At 39.1% G+C, this 19,668-nt stretch overlaps 1 protein-coding gene across 7 annotated transcripts in view; it reads left to right on the top strand.

Moving 5' to 3' along the window:
- Positions 1-19,668, top strand: part of strbp (spermatid perinuclear RNA binding protein) — a 198,107-nt gene that overhangs the window by 164,967 nt on the left and 13,472 nt on the right. For 5 of the 7 annotated variants that reach the window (XM_072566329.1, XM_072566326.1, XM_072566323.1 and 2 more), the window contains 3 exons: positions 89-229; positions 597-723; positions 10,707-10,751. In XM_072566329.1, coding sequence (XP_072422430.1) covers positions 89-229; positions 597-723; positions 10,707-10,751 — 313 coding nt within the window. Of the gene's footprint in view, positions 1-88; positions 230-596; positions 724-10,706; positions 10,752-13,888; positions 14,354-19,668 lie in introns of those variants that run through there. The other 2 variants (XM_072566328.1, XM_072566327.1) reach the window with 1 other exon arrangement.

The raw sequence follows: 19,668 nt of genomic DNA, 5'->3' as shown, positions 1-19,668 counted from the left end.
CAGGGAGTTATGGACTTGTGTGCCAAGGTTCGTCTGCATATCAGTACTGTTTTTGCCATCTAATTGATATTTCACATTTTCTTTGCAGGTGGAAGTAGATGGTCAGAAGTTCAAAGGAGCAGGCCCTAATAAGAAAGTCGCAAAAGCCAGTGCTGCTTTAGCAGCCCTTGAAAGATTGTTTTCTGGTCCGAGTGCTGCAAACAACAAGAAAAAGAGGACAGGTCCTCCGGTAAAGTTTTTATTATTTACTACTTGCTTCTTTAGCATTTAGCAATGTGAATTAGGTTAGTGTTTGATCACACATCACATGCAAACAGTTTTTGATTCAGCAATAAATATATTTACCAATCCAAAGGTCATATTAGTTATATATGCTTGGAGCAATTTTTCTGCAATTTTATCAATTTCTACAACATTTCTATATTACTTGTAAGTTCTGCAAATGTGCTTTAAACTCTGCAAGTGTGTTAATAAACTAGACCATTCTGGATTGACTCTCTCTCAAGCTGAAATTATGCTGCTTTTTATTTTAACAGATACATTAATCTGAATGAAATGATTTTTGACTTAAGCATTTTGTGTTTCATTTTGTGTAGGCTAAGGGTCCAATCCCTACTCCAGCAGCTGCAGTCCAGACACTCAGAGGCAGAGGCAGAGGGGCCTTGAGCAGAGGAGCATTTGCTGGTGCAGCAGTAACAGCTGCTCCAGGATATCTAACACCAGGTATGGAATGTTGCAGAATGGCAGTTTTAAAAGTAACAAATTGTTTTCTTTGTTCTTGGGATATCAGTGCCACTGGCTAGTCAGTATTTATTGCTCATCCATAATTGCCCTAGAGAAGGCAACTTTTGCTATAAACTGTGTGTGTTAGGATTGAGCCCTCCACTACCACCTGATGAAGGAGCGACGCTCTGCAAACTAATGTGCTTCCAATTAAACCTGTTGGACTATAACCTGGTGTTGTGTGATTTTTAACTTTGTACACCGCAGTCCAACACCGGCATCTCCAAATCATGCCCTAGAGAAGATGGTGGTAAGCCAGCTGCAATCCTTGAGCTGCACAATTTTGAATGCACATAGTGAAGGAACAGCAATATAGTTCCCAGTCAGCATAGTGTCTTGCTTGGAGGGGAACTTATAGCTAGTGCTGCCGTGCATCTACTACTTGGAAGGTTTTGATCTTCATGATTGCTGATTGACTTGAATCCATCCAGACAAATAATGAGTGTTCTATCACATTCCTGACTTGAGCCTTGTAGATGGTGGGTGGGCATGAACGAGTCAGGATGTAAATTGTTTGCCACTGAGTTCCTGGTCTCTGACCTGCCCTTGTAGCCACAGCATTTCTATGACTTATCCAGTTCACTTACTGGCAATGGTAATCCCCAGAATGTTGGTGGTGGAGGATTGAGCAATGGTAATGCCATTGAATTTCATGTGTTGATGGCCAGATACTGCCTTGTTGGAAACGGTCATTGTCTGACAGTTGTGTATTTAATTGCCACTTATCAGCCCCAATCCAGATATAGTTTGAGGTCTTGTGACATGTGGCCATAGCCTGGTTCAGTATCTGAGAAGTCACAAATGATGTTGATCATTACGCAATCATCAACAAACATCCCTGCAATTTTAAACTTGCTGAAGATTTTATGGCTGTCTTGAGAACTGGGGTTCTTGTGGTGAAATGCTAGTATCCCTACTTCCGAGTTAGGAAGCCTGGGTTCAGGTTCAAGCTGCTCCAGTGCTGTGGAAAAACATCTCTTAACAAGTTGATTTAGAAAGTATCTACCCAAGAATTCCTGTAATGTTGCCTTGAACACTGAAATAATTGACCATCAACATCCACAACCATTTTCCTTAGTGCAAGGTATGATTCCAACCAGGGGAGAGATGTCCCACCCAAATCACATTTGACTATAGTTTTGTCAGAGCTCTTGTTAAATTCAGCCTTGATGTCAAGAGCAGTCCATCTCAGCCCATCTCTGAAGTTGTTGATGGATGTAGCAGTTTCTCACCCAGAGTACCTTCTATGCCCTTGCCATTCTCTGTGCAATTTCCAGGATGTGTTTAATATGGAGGAGTACTGATTCATCAGCTGATGGATACATGATGCATGATACCAGTACATGATAATCACTTGGAAGTTTCCTTGCCTATGTTTGAGCTGATACCATAAGACTTCATGGGATTTAGAGTCAATGTTGAGGACTCCCAGGGTCACTCCTTTCCAAACAGTATGGCACTGTGCAGCCAACCCTGGTGGATCTGTCTTGCTGTTTGATAGGACTGGGCTGTCTGAAACATTGTAAGGTATGATTTTTTTGTCAGACTGTTGCTTGGCTAGTCTGTGGGGCACATCCCCCAAATGAGGCACAAATCCCTCTAGATGTTAGTAAGGAGGAGTTTCCCTTTGCATAAGTTTATGCTGAGTGGTTCTTCTCGGTCTCATTCCTATTTTTAGAATTCATGATGGTTTGGTGCAGCTGGTGGCTTACTAGCCATTTCAGAGGGCATTTAAAAGTCAACCACTTTGCTCTATGTCTGGAATCATGTAGGCCAGACCAAAGCAGGAGGACAGATTGAGTTCCTAAAGGGCATTTGAAATTACTGAGAATAATCTTGTTTACACTATAAAAGTGTCAGTTTCTCTGTTCATTTATCTTATGGGTATCACTGGAGGAATGCAAGAGTTAGGTTAGCTCTTTTCATATTACTCAGACAGTTGCAAAACAAGTCACACTGTTTAGAGATGTTGTTACCCACCCCTGGAGCGGGTGGGCCTCCTGGCTCAAGGCAGTGACTCTGCCAGTGCACCATAAGAGCCCTTGAAATCATGAACCAATCAACCCATCACACTCCTACTCAGGATATCTGGCAGAATTCAACCTGGGTTTCTGGATTAATGGTCTAGTGATAATACCACTAGGACATCTCCTTTCTGAGAGAGATGGCAATCACAGGTAATACCCAGTATCCATTAGTGAAATCCACAAGCAAATATTGCTGATTATGCACTGAAATTTTAGTTTCTGAACAAATAAACAACTGGAGAGCGTATATTAATTTTAGTGAATGGTCATTCAGAATATGCTTTCTATTTTTTATTGAGATGTTATTCTTCCATTTTGAATAGAATATTTTTATTTCGTATATCTAGGAATTATGGACCAGATTTTCTGAAGTAACAATTTCATGCCACTGTGGCCCCTTTTTTTTAAATAAAAGAAGGGAGCTCCACGTTTTTGAGAGGAGATTCTACTCTGGGTTCCCTCAAGTGTGGAGCTCTGACAATCAATGCTTTTGTAACAAATAACTGTCAGAGGAAGGCAAACCATATCCCCTTCTCACAATAGCCAGCTGCTGTATTCTGAAACTGCAACAGCTGCTGTCAAATCGTAAGTACATAAAGTAAGTGTAATGGAAGGATGCCAGGTGGGTGTTTTGATTTGGGGATATGAGGAAGCAGAAACAGTAGCATGCCTTGTAAGCAGACTGCCGGTCTGGGAGAGGGTATGATAGCAGAGGTAGGATTCCAGTTCAGTAGGGATTCAGGTAAGTTGAGTACCAGCTGGAAAAGTGGTAGGATGCAAGATGAGTAAGGAGTAGAGTGCCAGGTCATTGGGTAAGAGATGCAGTATTTAAGGTATGTTGGGGTGGGTGGGACAAATTAGGTCTGGGGGTTGTCAGTGAGGATTGGAGTAGTTTGGGAGGAGTAACTGAAGATCAAGAGTGTGTTGCTGGGAAAATACAGTAGGTCAGGCAGCAGGAGAATCAATGTTTCTGGCATAAACCCTTCATCAGGAATGAGGCTAGTGGGCTGGGGCTGAGAGGGAAATGGGAGGGGGTGGGGTGGGTAGCTAAGAAAGTGATAGGTGGATGAAGTTGAGGGAGAGGTTGATAGGTCAGAGGGGGGAGTGATGGACACGTCAGGAGGGTGGTGCCAAGTTGGAGGCTTGGGACTGGGATAATGTAAGGGGTGGAGGGGAAATGAGGAAGCTGTTGAAATCCACATTTATCCCATGTGGTTGCAGGGTCCTAAGGTGGAATATGAGGCATTCCTCCTCCAGGAGTCGGGTGGTAATGGTTTGGCGGCAGAGGAGGCCGAGGACCTGCATGTCCTTGATGGAGTGGGAGGGAGAGTTGAAGTATTCAGCCACTGGGCAGTGGGGTTGGTGGGTGTGGGTGTCCCAGAGATGTTCTCTGAAATGATCTGCAAGAAGGCATCCCGTCTCCCTAATGTAGAGGAGACGACACCGAGTGCAACGGATGCAGTAGCTAACATTGGTAGAAGTACAGGTAAATTTCTGACTGATATGGAAGGATCCCTTGGGGTCTTGGACAAGGGGAGTGTGATGTGGATGCAGGCTTTGCACTTCCTGCGGTGGCAGTGAAAGGTGCCAGGAGTGGTATGTGGGCTGGTGGGGGCATGGACCTGAGGAGGGAGTTGCGGCGCGAATGGTCTCTCCGGAACGCTGATAGGGATAGGGAGGAAATACACTTTTGGTGGGGTCCATTTGGAGGTGGCGCAAGTGGTGGAGGATAATGCGATGTATGCAGAGGTTGGTGGGGTGGAAGTAAGGACCGGGGGAGACGTCTCCTCACCATCCACCCCACCAACCCCAAAACCACCTGGCCCTCCCATTACACTCCACCAACCCAGAATTCCCCCCCCTCCCCCCCCCGGTCCTCACCTTACACCCCACCAACCCCCACAAAAATCACATCATTCTCTGCCACTTCCAAATGGACCCCACCACCAATGATATATTTCCCTCCCTACCTCTATCAAGAGTCCCCTCTGCGACTCCCTCATCAGGTCCACATCCCCTACCAGCCCACACCCCCACTCCTGGCATCTTTCCCTGCCACTGCAGGAAATGCAAAGCCTGTGCCCACACCACACTCCCCTCCCCTCCATTCAAGGCCCCAAGGGATCCTTCCACATCCATCAGAAATTTAGCTGTACCTCTACCAATGTCATCTACTGCATTCGTTGCACTCGGTGTCGTCGTCTCTACATCGGGGAGACAGGATGCCTTCTTGCAGATTGTTTCAGAGATCATCTCTGGGACACCCGCACCCACCAGCCCCACCACCCTGTGGCTGAATACTTCAGCTCCCCCTCCCACTCCCTCAATGGCATGGCAGGTCCTGGGCCGCCTCTGCTGCCAAACCGTTACCACCCAATGCCTGGAGGAGGAATGCCTCATATTTCGCCTTGGAACCCTGCAACCACACAGGATAAATGTGGATTTCAACAGCTTCCTCATTTCCTCTCCCCCAGTATTATCCCAGTCCCAAGCCTCCAACTTGGCACCGCCCTCTGGACCTGTCCATCACTGCCCCCTCTGACCTATCACCTTTTCCCTCACCTTCATCTGCCTATTGCTTTCTTAGCTACCCACCCCAACCCCCTCCCATTTATCTCTCAACCCCAGCCCACTAGCCTCATTCCTGATGAAGGGCTTGTACCCGAACATTGATTCTCCTGCTCCTTGGATGCTGCCTGACCTGTGCTTTTCCAGCAACACACACTCTACTCTGATCTCCAGCATCTGCAGTCCTCACTTTCTCCTAATATGAAGTGGGAGGCCAGTTCGTTTCTGGTTTGAAGGGGGAAGAATCTGTTTGTGTCTGGAGCTGAAGGTGTATGTCGGGTCAGGGCCAGGGGAGTGATGGGTGTTGAATCCAGTTTCGATAGAGACTGAAAGCTTTTGATGTAGATTGCATTTTCCACTGGATAATCTATCTCCCGGGCAGTTCCTGCAGTGGATGCTACAATGGGGATTCTGTAAGGTCTCCAAATTCAACTCCTAATTATGCTGGCATGACAGCTGTCAAACTCAGTTTAAAACCTGAGCATATAAAAAGACATCTTAAACCTGAACAAAAGTCTGAACTGCCAAGCAGACTTAATAGAAGCTCCTGGTCTCTTAGTACAGCGTCAGTCATCAGATATAGATGGGTGTGTCAGCTAAATGAGCACATATTTGTAGTCTCTCAATTAACAGACATTCACTGTCGGTTGCTTGATCCTTTCCACTCTTGTCCTAACTGTGGCAAAGATTAACCAACAATTTTTTTAACTATTTAGAACAAGTAAGAAATGTTTCTGTATCAAAGTTAATTTACTCAGGTGCCCAGAGATTATTTCAGCATTCCCTCCCAACTTGTTATTTTTAAATCATTTTGCACCAGTAACAGGAGATGTATCTTATTTGTTCATGACCTGGAAAGTGTAGCCAATGTAGAACTCCAGGAACAGCACATTCCCTGCTGGTGGGCTGCTGTGTTATAGACAATAGGTGCAGGAGTAGGCCATTCTGCCCTTCGAGTCTGCACCACCATTCAATATGATCATGGCTGATCATCCTTAATCAGTATCCTGTTCCTGCCTTATCTCCATAACCCTTGATTCCACAATCCTTGAGAGCTCTATCCAACTCTTTCTTAAATGAATCCAGAGACTGGGCCTCCACTGCCCTCTGGGGCAGAGCATTCCACACAGCCACCACTCTCTGGGTGAAGAAGTTTCTCCTCATCTCTGTCCTAAATGGTCTACCCTGTATTTTTAAGCTGTGTCCTCTGTTTCGGCACTCGCCCATCAGCGGAAACATGTTTCCTGCCTCCAGAGTGTCCAATCCTTTAATAATCTTATATGTCTCAATCAGATCCCCTCTCAGTCTTCTGAACTCAAGGGTATATAAGCCCAGTCGCTCCAGTCTTTCAACGGTTAAAATTTTTACAATTTTAAAACGTATATTTACATGGATCCCAGGGTTACATGATGTAAACTAATCTGTGGCAAATCAGTTAAATGGTTTATTTTTCCAGTGATTATAACTTTATGCTGTGCTGCCAATGATCTTTTGAAGTAATCAAGGGAGCTACCATCTGGAGGTCAGGCACATCTGTAAAGGGAAGAGAGAAAAGGAAAATTGACGTGGTTCAGTGTGTCATTTTCGCATACTACTTAGCAACTGTATTGAGAATTCTATTTGGAATCAAATTTATTGCTGATTATTTTGTTCACGGGAAAGTCCACTTTCAGTTATGTTACAAATCATGCAGGGCCTTTTGAGGTTTTTGGCAACTAAATTCAAAGAATTTTAATATTCATTCATATGATATTGCATTGTTAGCTGGGCCAGCATTTAGTTCTCATCCCTAATAGCCAGCTGACAGTTAAGAGTTAATCACATTGGTCTGGAGTCACATGTAGGCCAGACCAGGTGAGGATACCGATTTCCTGGAGTTCAAAATTACTAGTCTAGTGGCTAATCCAATACTATACAAAGCCATCTATTTTGTTATTTAGAAGCCACTTAATTTTTAGGTACATAGTTGCTGGATTTTTGAAATTATACATTAAATGTTAAGAGCCCCTAGAACACACAACGGTCTTAATAATATATTTCACTTTTTTCACGCTCCAATTTAGTCCTTCTCGTTCTACTGACAATGGTAATTCTTGCTAGAATGGTCGTCCATAGATAAGTCACTCAATTGGTTATTAATTCTAAGAATGTTTGTAGATAATTGATTTACTGTTATGTCACCTGTATCTTACTTTTCTCATGTTTTGGTTCTTCCCATACTAACTCAGCGAAGTGACCAGAGATTGGAAGAAAACTTCCAGTGGTTGGCTTTAGCTAACATGGCATTCTGCTCTCCCAAGTCACAATGTTTTGCATATATTTTACACTCCCACATTAGCCACGGTTTGGACCATAGCAGTCTCATCTCTGAATCAGAAAATAGTGGATTCCAGTCCCCTTCCAAGACTTGAGAACAAAAATCAAGCTTAGAGATCCAGTTATAAAGTCATAGAGCTGTGTAGCACAGAGACAGACTCTTTGGTCCAACTCGTTATTGCAACTAGATATCCTAAATTAATCTAGTCCCATTTGCTAGGATTTGGTCCCAATCCCCCTCAACTCTTCCTATTCAAAATCCCATCCAGATACCTTTTAAATGTTGTATTTGTATTTGCTTCCATCACTTCCTCTGGCAACTCATTCCATATCTGTACAGTCCTCTGTGTGAGAAAGTTGCCCCTTAGGTCCCTTTTAAATCTTTCCTTCCTTGTCTTAAACCTATGCCCTCTTAGTTTTAGACCCTGGGAGAAAGGCCTTGGCTATTCAGGGCCCTTAACCAGGCCCCTCACGATTTTATAAACTTCACGCCTCAGCCTTCGCTCCAGGGAAAACAGCCCCAGCCTATTCAGTCTCTCCCTGTAGCTCAAACCCTCAATCCTAGCAACATCCTTGTAAGCCTTTTCTGAACCGTTTCAAGTTTTACAACCTCCTTCCTACAGTGAACGCAGTATTCTAAAAGCGGCCTAACCAGTCTCCTGTACAGCCACAATTTGACATTCCAATTCCTACAATGACCAATAAAGGCAAGCATGCCAAACACCACCTTCACTATTCTATCTACCTGGGACTCCACTTTCAAGGAACTATGAACCTGCACTCTAAGGTCTCTTTGTTCAGCAACACTCTCCAGGACCTTACCATTAAGACAAAGGCACAGTTTTTCTGATGAGATGTTAAAGCAAGGGTCTATCTGTCAATGATCTATCATCCATATAAAGTATCCCGTGACTCTATTTTGAGAGAATTTATCCCAGTATTTTGGTCAATATTTATCCCACGGACTCAATGTCTTTAAAGTAGGTTATATGCTTGTTAAATTGATTACTGTATTTCCTTGGCTGTGAAGCACTCTTTGAATGTAAAATGGTTATGAAAGATGCTATGTATTAATACCTTGTTTCACTTTTCAACGTTGCTCAATATCCTATCAATTTAGACACTGGACTAAAGGAGAATGATCAAAAAAATTGTCAAAGTCTGGATTTTAAGAAAAAGAAGAAAGTAGAGGGCTATGTTTGATCAAGCTGAGTTGAAAAGGATGCTGGGATTGCAAGTATCTAGTTCAGGCTGAGATAATGGCATAGGTACAACTCAATGACAGTGGTATTCATTCTTGACCATCCTGTCCCAGGGAAGGTTCCAGTCTATTACTCAATTAAGATAAACTGAGAAATCCTCTTAAATGTGCAACTGTTACCCTACCTGGGGAATCACCTGTCATCCAAGACTGTTATTGATGTGAAAATCCAGCATAGCATCCAATTTGCAGGCACTGCCTTTGGATACTAAAGGATGGGAGTTTTTGACTATGACATGCATACTGGTACTAAGAGCCTTGTGTATTAGGCATTTGTCTTTCTGACTCTTTGAAACTTGGACTATGTATAGATGCTTCTCAAGGCTCTGGAGAAGCACCATCAGTGCTGTTTGAGACTGTTTTCTGCAACAACTGGGAGGATAAGCATAGCAAAGCAACCTCTTTGAAGGAGCCAATAGCACCTGTTTTAAGGCAGACATCTTTGCCCAGCTCATGGAAGACAGTCTAACGAAAGGACAAGAAAGCGCTTCAAAGACATCCTGAAGACTTACCTCAAGAAATGTGATATCGAATACAGACATCAATGCCAGGTGACCCTCGCTCAAAGTTCTGCAAGAATCCCGTCAGCAAGAGAAAGTATGAAAAAGGAAGAAGAGAAAGGAATGCCAGGAATCTCGAGGCCAAGGACAAATTGCACCTGCCAAATGTGTGGTCAGAGATCTGACTCTATGCTCAACTGATCAGCCAGGTGATGACCAGTGACATGAATTCCTTAGGTGGACAGAAATACTGATGATGATTATAGGAGTGATGTCTGTCTTTTTGGCAGGAATTGAAGAGACTGGTTTTGGTCTTCACAATGTTTACTTGGAGGAAATTGCAACTTGCCCAAGACCATTTATCATACAAGTGATCTGATAACATCGCCAGAAAAGCACAATTAGGAGAGTGAGAGCTGGCTCTCATTATACTACTGTTTCCGGATGGTGTCTTTGAGAGGCAGCATTTCAATGAGAAAGAGATTCTTAAGACATAGTAGCAGAAGTAGGTCATTCAGCCAATAGAGTCTGCTCCGCCATTCAGTGAGATCATGGCTGATCTGATAACCCTCAAATACAACTTACTGCCTTTTACCCAAAACCTCTGGTTCCGTTATTGATGAAAGATCTATATTAGCCTTGAATATACTTAATGGCCCCACCTCAACAACCCTTTGTGGTAGGAAATTCCACGAGTTAACATTTCAATTAAGCCATTACTACATCTGCTGTGGCTATAATGAGAAGGTAACCGTGAAATCAGATGAGGGTAGTCCCATTGGTATATTCATTCGTGGAGAGACGTTGTGAAGGTGCACATGCCTTTTCAGTAACAATGAGAAAAAAAAGAATAATTTTAATTGTGAAAATATTCATGTTTTAACTGTTCTGTTTTACCTCCGGTTTTAATACTCACTCTTCATGATGAAGGCTTTACTTTAGTTTTTGATTTTATTGTAGACATTCTCAAAAATATGTATCCTTTTTAAGAAAGAAAAGCAGTGTACTGTATTGGGATTGATTTGGTAACTATTCTGGTAACAAGTTTTAATTTAATTTTTGACGAGTATTTGAAAATGGGTAAATGTAGTTCTTAATGAAACCACAAGCATGTGGACCCACAATATTGTAAATTAAGAGCAATAAAGTAGATTACTGAATAAAATTACTTTTATTACTTTGGGTATTCTTACTAACAAAGTACATTAGTACTAAAATAGGAAAATAACATTGATTTCCTTTCATCTTTAGGTTATGGGGCACCATATGGATACAGTGCTGCTGCCCCAGCTTACGGTATGTATGGCAACTCAGTCGATTATGACTCTATGCTGAGGATCATTTCCTTCGTGCCTTAATCTAGAACATATATATATCTCCCTGTGGAGATATCTGTATATGTGAATATTGACAACCCACCGAGTACTGAAAAACGTTTCCTGATTATGTTTTGTTAATTCTACCTTTGTGCATTCAACCACACATTGTGAAAATATTTCTGATTTCAATTTTGTACATTTATGAAGTAGCATTCTCGAGAATATGGAACATATTGAAAATCAGACAATTTAAATTTTTTCAAAAATTCATTTGCCTTAAGTACTCTGAAGGGTTCAATGTTGCATTTTATTAAAAATAAGATTTTTTTTAATAGTAACAAGTTCATTTTGATCTATAAGTTTGTACAAAAGCAGTCCATTGATCTTTGACACAACTTTATACGCAATGGGAGAATTCAGCATAATCTTATGTTTATTTTTATGGTTGGAGCTTCTCTTGCAAAGAAAAATTACATTGTAGAGGGACTGCTTATAAACTGCTTGTCCCCTTCCTTGCTAAATTGTACATTTTATTAAATGTCCCAATGCTTACAGCCATTAGATGCTCTATTCAAAGCACACTGCACTGCCAGACAAATTGGCAAGTATCCTGTTGTAATATCTTGTAGCCCTAAGCAGGCATAATTAATTTTAAGTTGTAAATGTAAAATGAAATCATAATTAGTTGAGAAGTTACACCATTTATGTTTAAAAAAATATATAATGCTGCTGAATGATATGGCAGCATTCATTTATCTAAATGTTTGAGCAATTATTGCAATTCCAAAGGCCTTTAGAACATGAATGTAAGGGGGTTAGTTAGCTTCATATTGTAACCCACACATTAAATAGATGAGCAGCAAGATGGAAGAATGTCAAAAGTTCTGCCCATCTGATGATTGATTCTCCGACAGTTTGCATATCCTTGACAGCTGAAGAGCTTAGTGAAATGGCTGGCATTTTGGTCAATAGCAGGACTGTGAAAAATATTTCTTCTTGTGAACAATTTTTTCTGTGACCAAAACGAATTTTTCCCCAGCTGTTAAACTCTTTGATTTGTTTCAAATTTTCCCAGTTGTTCTTCGAAATTTTCAAAATAAATTTGACTATTATCTAATTTAATTAGGTTGAGGCTGAGAAAAGGTAGAATTTAAAAGTTGATTTAAATCTGTAACCTTGAAAGTATTTGAGGTAGACAAACAGAACTCATTGTCTTATCTAGTAAATCAAGATTTTAAAGATGTGCTTACGTAATAGAAAAATACAATTTTAAATCAAGGCAACTTGAAACAATCATTAATTATTTTGTAGTACACTTTCAGCAATATTCAAGTCATTGGCCCCACCACACTTCATTATAGCAGGTAAATGCTTAGTACTGGGAGAATAATAATTAATTCCAGCTTTTACCAACCTTTTCACTGTTCTCACATTTTTTGTACTGTAGTACACACTTATTCTAATGTTGCAACAATACAGACAGGTTTCCATAACTTACTAAAATAAGCTTGATTTAATCACAGAAACTGGCACCATGCTGTTGCTTTGAATGAGTCGTATGTGCAAATGATGACAAGCAAGTGTAAGATTTATTTGGAGTCTGAGTTGGGCTGCACATGTGTGAGCAGTTTAAATATCATGGTAGTTCCAAATATAAATCTGCAAAGTTTGCTAAGACAGTCGCAGCTGGTATGCATCTGAAATAACTTACCTGCTATATTTCCAAAATCAATCCAGAACACTGCAATTCTTTTTCTGTCAGTTGCTGTTGCAACGTCACTGCAGCAATGTTCAACACAGTCCAAATTAATGTTATTTCTCAAAGAGATGATTGTCATCATTTCTCTTATAAAGACTCTGTGTTTCTCCAGTGTCTAGATGTGATGCAAAACAATATTCGACACGGCTGTTTCCTTGGCTGTAGGTTGAAAGTGTCTTAATGCCTTTGTAAGCTGTTGCATGTTGGGAAATTTGCACTTCAGTCATCTGGTGCTGTTAAAACACCTACTGTTGCTGCTTTGTGATTTCTAATGATGATTAAAATTGAGAATAAGAAATCTGTCTAGATATATAGAATTTTGTGAGGCCACAAGAACTTAGTATTCAACCAAATAACATTTAATTAACAACCCATAGATCTTTCCAGATATGCTTTTCAAATGAAATGCAAAATAATGTTTCTGTGGATGGTATCTCATTTAGATTCAGATTTTCTGAAAACTGCGTCGTAGTATAGCTTTTTTGAAGTTATTACTGAAGCAATGTGGTGTAAATCTGTTAAGAGTTTGCTGTCCGGGTGGGCTAGAGACCACTTCTTTATAGTAATCTAGAATTACAACTTCATATACACACTATTGGAGTGTATAACTTCATATACACACAGTTAATGTCCAAGTCGATCTCCATTGTCAAGCAATATATACACATTTAGTTGAAATTATTTTCTGTTACGTTACAAGTTCCCTACTCTAAATATTACTGATTACAAATTCTGATAAAATACTATGTTAAAAGATAGAAATGGGTACATTTAAAAGAGAAAATGAGAGTTGGCTCAATTGGGAAAGAGAATATTTTGCAAACATGATGAGGTTGTATCATGAACCACAGCTCCAATGTTTAACACCATTTTGCATGCTATTTTCTTTCAACACCTGGGTTAAATAGAAATCTCAATTTTTTTTTCGAATTAGCAGAATTGCAGCTACTCCTACTGTCCCATTTAATAATTATTTAATAAATCATTTATGCATATAATGAGGTTTGTATTCAGCAGGATAAGTTTTATTTTAAAACTTAGTATATAAAGAAATGTTCAAAGTTTCATACTTGTTTCCAGTACTTAAATAAAAATATCATGTGGACACAGCTGTGCATAAAAATTCAAGTTTCCAAGCATTTGAATTACACAGTTTGTAATAGTATCCATTTTAATGTCTATTGTTTTGTAAACTGGTTCAATAAAATTAGGTGGTATATATAAAGCAAAATAAATACATTGAAATTGAATGGCTAATCTGGAAAGATCTACGGTGACAGAACCTTATATTCTTAAGTCATTTTAATGGACCATTAAACTTATTTGGGGTCCTTTCGTTTCTTCTCTCTCTATAGGTTTGCCAGGCAAGAGAATGCTTCTGTTCCCTGTTATGAAAATTCCAACATATCCTGTTCCCCTTTACTCCTTTTTCAGCTAATTACTGTATTAGAAGCCTAACAACTGATTCTGATCACAATAGCAAAAAAAGTGAGCATTAGGAGAAAAAAGTTGCTTTTTTAATTAAATTTCTTTTGAAAATGTTGTATGAAGCAAATTATTTGTAAAATAATTTTTCCTATCTTTTTGATTTTAACAAAAAGGCTTAGTTCATTAAAACTTGAAGATGTACTGTGAAATGTTACCTCATTCTCAATATAACTTATGCCAGCCTTCTGTGGTAGAAAGTAATAAACTTTTAAAAAAAAACCTCACAGACATTTTAATTGAATCATAGCTTCTGAAGAATTTTATGGAAGCTTATTTGTGAAGGATGTATAGATAATAGATCTCTGATCACAAATAAACACTTTGTTTCAGAACTAGCCAGTGTATTGCCTGTTTTATAAATCACTTTATGTAGCAAAGCCTTAACCCAGTATTGTGCATATGCTCTGTACTGGCCATCATTTGTGTAATGAAATGGTACTTGCCCTCCCCCCTCAATTTTTTAAAAGTTTTATTTATAGCAATATTTAAAAATTTATTTTGAGTTGTCTCAAAAAAAGGATAGGTCACATTGAATGTTATACAAATGATGGAAGCTGCAAGTGAGCTAATATACCTATGTCTTTCCTACACTCCTGGTATGAAGCATGTGTGTTAAAATTGGCTTAAGGCTGTCTTGCCTCCATAATCTCATATTTGGTTCTTGTGGCCTTTTTTATAGTTATTTGAGATGAACCTTAACTTGCATTAGTTGCTTCGAGGTAGACAGGTTTTTAATTGATGAGCTGTAGTACTAAAACAAAAAAAAACTCCTTTGCTGAGAATCTTTTTCCCACTGCACAAAATGAAGAATCTGAAGCAGCAACAAGGTCCCCATGGATATTCGCTACTTAATTGTCCCAATTCTTGTTGAGTGCTGCTGTTTTTTTTTTGAAAAAGTGACACGTCTCACTCATGGGCCATCATTCTTGCATCATTGTCAAGCCTAACAGAACTTCAGATGCTTGTGTTTATATAATTGTTAACCAACGTTTTTATTCCAATGCCCTTTTTATGTATATGCATGCCTTTTGTGGAAATGATATGCCACTTTTATAGGCTTTGAGAATTATTTTAAGATCGTCCTTGATTACAACGTTTCTTTCTAAGATTAAGGTACCAATCAGGTTTGTTTGCTGTTTATTCTGAGAAGGGCACCTTCCTCTTAAAATCTTTTGACTATATTGGACTGTGGTAAGAATGGAAGTCAATGATAGCAGTTTCTCAAGGTGTGTACAAAAAATCTGAAATGTAATTGATTCTAAATTGACCAATGCTTTTTAAGTATTTCTTGCTAGGAGCCTTGATACTCCAGAAGGATAGGAACATAGGAAATTTCTTATCAAAATTGTAGATTCCTGCTGAACAAAATCTGAAATATCATATATTTGCTGTTGCTAAATCTCCATAATGATGTATATATATTTAAAATGTACATACAGCACTTGTAAATCAGTGTGAAAGCAAAATACACATATTATACAACCATTCAGCACAAAACATAACTGTTAGGCTCATTTTACTTGTGCCAGCTCCTTGAGTCTAGCCAATTAGTCTAGTTCCTCTGCTTTTTCCCATTTTGGTCAAATTTATCCAGTTCTCTTTTTAAAGTTATTAAATATTATTTCACTGCTCTGTCAGGCAGTGCATTCCAGATTATCATCATTTACTGGTTCCACACTTCTACCACCTTTTGCTCAGAGATTTCTCCTATTATTTCCTCTGAATGGTTGCTCTCTGTTTTCAAGGTCATCTCCTGTGCTCAAATTCCTGTTCAGAGATTTTTTTAATTCCCCCATGTATCATTCTATTCCTTTCAAGTTCCTAAAATTCTTAATCAAATTGCCCTTTAGACTTCTATATTCTGGAAAATATAAGCCTAATTTATGTAAGCTCTCATCATATTCTCTAATCCTTGGAGCCATAACAATATCCTTCTTAAAGTATAGGCTTAGAATTGGACATAGTGCTCCAACTAGGGCCTAACCAATGATTGATAAGAGTTTGGCATAACTTGCTTTGTTTTTATGCTCAGTTCTTCTGTTCAGATCCCAAATGCTTTGTCTAAATAGCTTTCCTATTGATCATGCCTCCTTCAAAGTTCTGTATACTGATTTCTATCAACAAGTTCATAGCTTTTCCTGGCAAATTGATTTTTGTAAAACAATAATTCCCATGGAGTTTGAGGAGAAATTCCCCATTTTTTTCTTGTTGGACATCTAATCCAGAATTGTGGGCAGATTACAAAAGTGAAAACCACACCAATTGCATACAGATTACTGAAAATATTTTATTATTTCAACATCAGGCCAACTAGAGCAACAGCAGTAATTTTAGATTATTTATTTATTTATTTAATTTTAATTTCAAGAAAATCATCTAATTAGCACATAAAAATGCCAAACACAATGCACATGGACTCTAGAAAATAGTTGGTTATCATTTAACTGGACTGCTTTTTTTAAAAATGGTCCTAAACTTAAGCATTGTTATCAGTCACCATTTACTTTTTCTAAATTCCTCTGAAGTTTTGAAGGCTTTTAAAAGTTTTCTTTCCAAACCTAACTAAACAATTCCTCTACTTGAAAGACTGGTGTGAACTCTTGTCTGTCAAGAAAGAAGTATTGACATTGAATTTATAAGAAATGTGACTGTTTATTGACGTTTATAAGTTGACCTAAAGAGTGATGTCTGTAGAAAATATTTGTTAGTAGATCAAAAACCTAAATATGTCAGTTAACTTAATTATTCACTGTATATAATTTATTGCACATTTAATACAAATGGATACAAAATAAGGTAGTACATCTGATAACCAAGAATGTAAATGAATGATCCAAGTAGGCAAGCCATCTAATTAATTCTAGCTCCTGCAAAACCCTTCAATTTAGAGAACACCCAATAGTAGTAGTAGGCCCTAGGTATTTGGAAAGTTTAAACAGATAATGCTATTGTCAACATTACTATGGCTTTGAAATTTGTGGTATTTATCCATTATTATAAATGGATCTTTTTTTTGAATATTAAGGTGCCTTTCACTGTAACCATGGTTCGTTCTTTATATATAAACGGTGTTAAAACTGAATTCATGCTGAATGCAATGCTGGGCACATCAAGACATAATTATTAGTAAAATATCATCGTAGGCTTCAATTGATGCTTTGCAAACCCAAGCAAGAAGAAGCAGGATTAAGGTAGCCTGGTGATATTATGTTGGCATTTCAATTATGGAACATTGATTGCAGAGTCACTAGGTACAGTGATTAATCTTAGCCAAGTAGTGCTAAACCAAAAGACAGGAAGGCAAAATCAGAGACTAATTGATGTTAGTCAAACTCTCAACGGAGGCAATATAAAATCTATTTCGTATTCGCTCCTCTCTTTGCACCACTCAGATTTGGATTTTCTAAATACATCTGATGAAAAATAAAACTCAGATCTGGATTGTTAACATTTTTGTTATCATTGGGTTATTCCTTTTGACATTAGAAAAGTGAAAAGTTCTTGAACAGTCCCCAACCAATAACAGTTATTGTTGAATCTTGCTTGTGTCTAAAACCAGCATATAGAAAGTATTCCAAAAGTACTTTATGGGTTCACAGTTCTAGTGGAATGATTTGTGTATTAACTAGTAAATATAGCTTTGGGTTTTTGACTCTGAAACAAATGGCAAGCAGATCCATTCCACGTAATTAAGGATTTTGCATGTCCTTATTTTTAACACCTAGGAATCAGAAATTTTTTGCCATTTTGTGGAACTCCTGTTTTTTGGATCACAGAGTTCCATTCTTTTATTTCTTGCCTCCATCTGACTGGGGGCGCTGTTACTCATCGCCTTTTGTCTTTAAACTGGACTGGCTTTGACTCCCAAGTAATTAAATTACCACCCTGATATCTTCCTTTTCGTGTGCTTAGGTGATGTAGGAGGCTGCTCCATTGTGCAACCTCCAAAGTACATCCCTGCACTTGGCCATCTTCCTGATGCCACTTCTGCTGTGCAAATGACAACAACTGGTATAAGGCAGGTAGATCTTCTCAACCAGTATGAGGCTTCATTGCCTATGGACTTGCTCCCAATGCAGTCATGCCTGCTACTCTGCTTCAGGCTCCAATCTTGAGCCCGAAAAAGGGTTCTGGCTGGCTGTGGTTTTAGCCCCATTCTGTCCTTGGCAGCAGTCATTGTTTTTTTATCACCTCTGTCTCAGCCTTTGTAGGCACTCGACAATTGCTCAGTGATGGAAGAGGTAATGTTTCCCAGCCCACTTGGTTCTGAACCCCAGAACCCAATCTCATACCCCCAGCTCACCCTTCCCCACAGTGCAGATCAAAGTGACAGCTGCCCAGTGACAGCAGAGGCAAGAGCAGCAATGAGTCTGGGCAAAGTGCAGAAATCCAGGTGGGTGAGAGGATGGGGAAGAGGGGGTGGATGAGTTGAGTGCATCTGAGCAGAGAGGGAGGAAAGGGTTTTGTGAGTGTGAAGGGAGAGTATGTATGAAGGGTGTAGAGGGAGGGAATGAGTGAGAGGGTATTTGGAAAGAGGGATTTCTGAGTTATTGTGAGGAGGATATTTGAATGGAAGGGCAGAAGAGTTCATTAAGTGTACGCATAGTGCTTCTCCGAGCCTTCTGTCACCATGGAATGCAAAGAGTTCAGCTGAAGTCTAAAGTAGTAGATAAAATAACATTTTAGTTCTTTAGGAACACATTTTCATTTTATATATGCAATTAAATTGATCTATAAATATGCAAACATTGATACTTGTATACCAAATGTCACTGTGATGCTTCGTATTTGTTGGGGTCACGTTAATTTTAAGTATGTCTGTGGAATGAGAGTGATAGTAGTGAAACCATTCTTTTAACCATTCTACATACCCTTGAGAAGGTGGTGGTGAGTTAAAATGGAGTCACCTTGGAAAAAGACTATGAAGAACTGCTGTAGTAGTCCTTTGCTCTGCATGTAAATAATCCAGCAATGTCAAATTATGTTTTTCGTAAGGACTTCATCCTGTGGTACATACTCGAGTGCTAAAATGCTGAGATCACATTGATGGTTTGATGCAACGGTCCATATTCTTGACTGTATTTGAGGTTAAACAAAAGGAACACTAATATATCTCCGTATGTGAAAACTAGCTATTCCACCCATTTGAAGTGAACTAGGAACTTTTCCATTTCACAACAGACTATATAAGTCTGATTCCCTGTCTTAAAAATCCCTCTTTATTTTCACATCATGTGTCTTCAGCCACACTCATCCCTAAGTTACATACATTAAATGAATGAATTTTTTAGTTGTAATGTTTCAGAACCCAAGTGGCAGATTTAAAGGCTAAATATGAAAAGCTGCTTTAAGCTGTGTATAACATTTTTTATTTGGGAATATTTCCTATAATTATATGGGCAAATTCTCTGTTTTCTAATCATGCCTAAAGAACAAATTCAGAAATATTATTCCAAAAGAAGACCACTTACTGCAGTTGACTGTAATCAGCAAAAAAAAATTGAAAAGAGAAACTATTCTTGTTTTTAAATTTTTACAGCTTCGCAAAACTGCCCTAAATTGCATAAACGCTTATACTTTTAGTTCTTTGCAAAGCTGAGTTTTGAGCATGCATGCAATTTGTTGTCCTGCTTTGTTTTCATTGCAT

Source organism: Chiloscyllium punctatum, chromosome 49, assembly GCF_047496795.1.
Source record: "Chiloscyllium punctatum isolate Juve2018m chromosome 49, sChiPun1.3, whole genome shotgun sequence".
NCBI classification, from domain to species: Eukaryota; Metazoa; Chordata; class Chondrichthyes; order Orectolobiformes; family Hemiscylliidae; genus Chiloscyllium; species Chiloscyllium punctatum.
The sequence above is the reverse complement of the archived record's forward strand: the minus strand, read 5'-3'. Positions and strand labels throughout refer to the sequence as shown.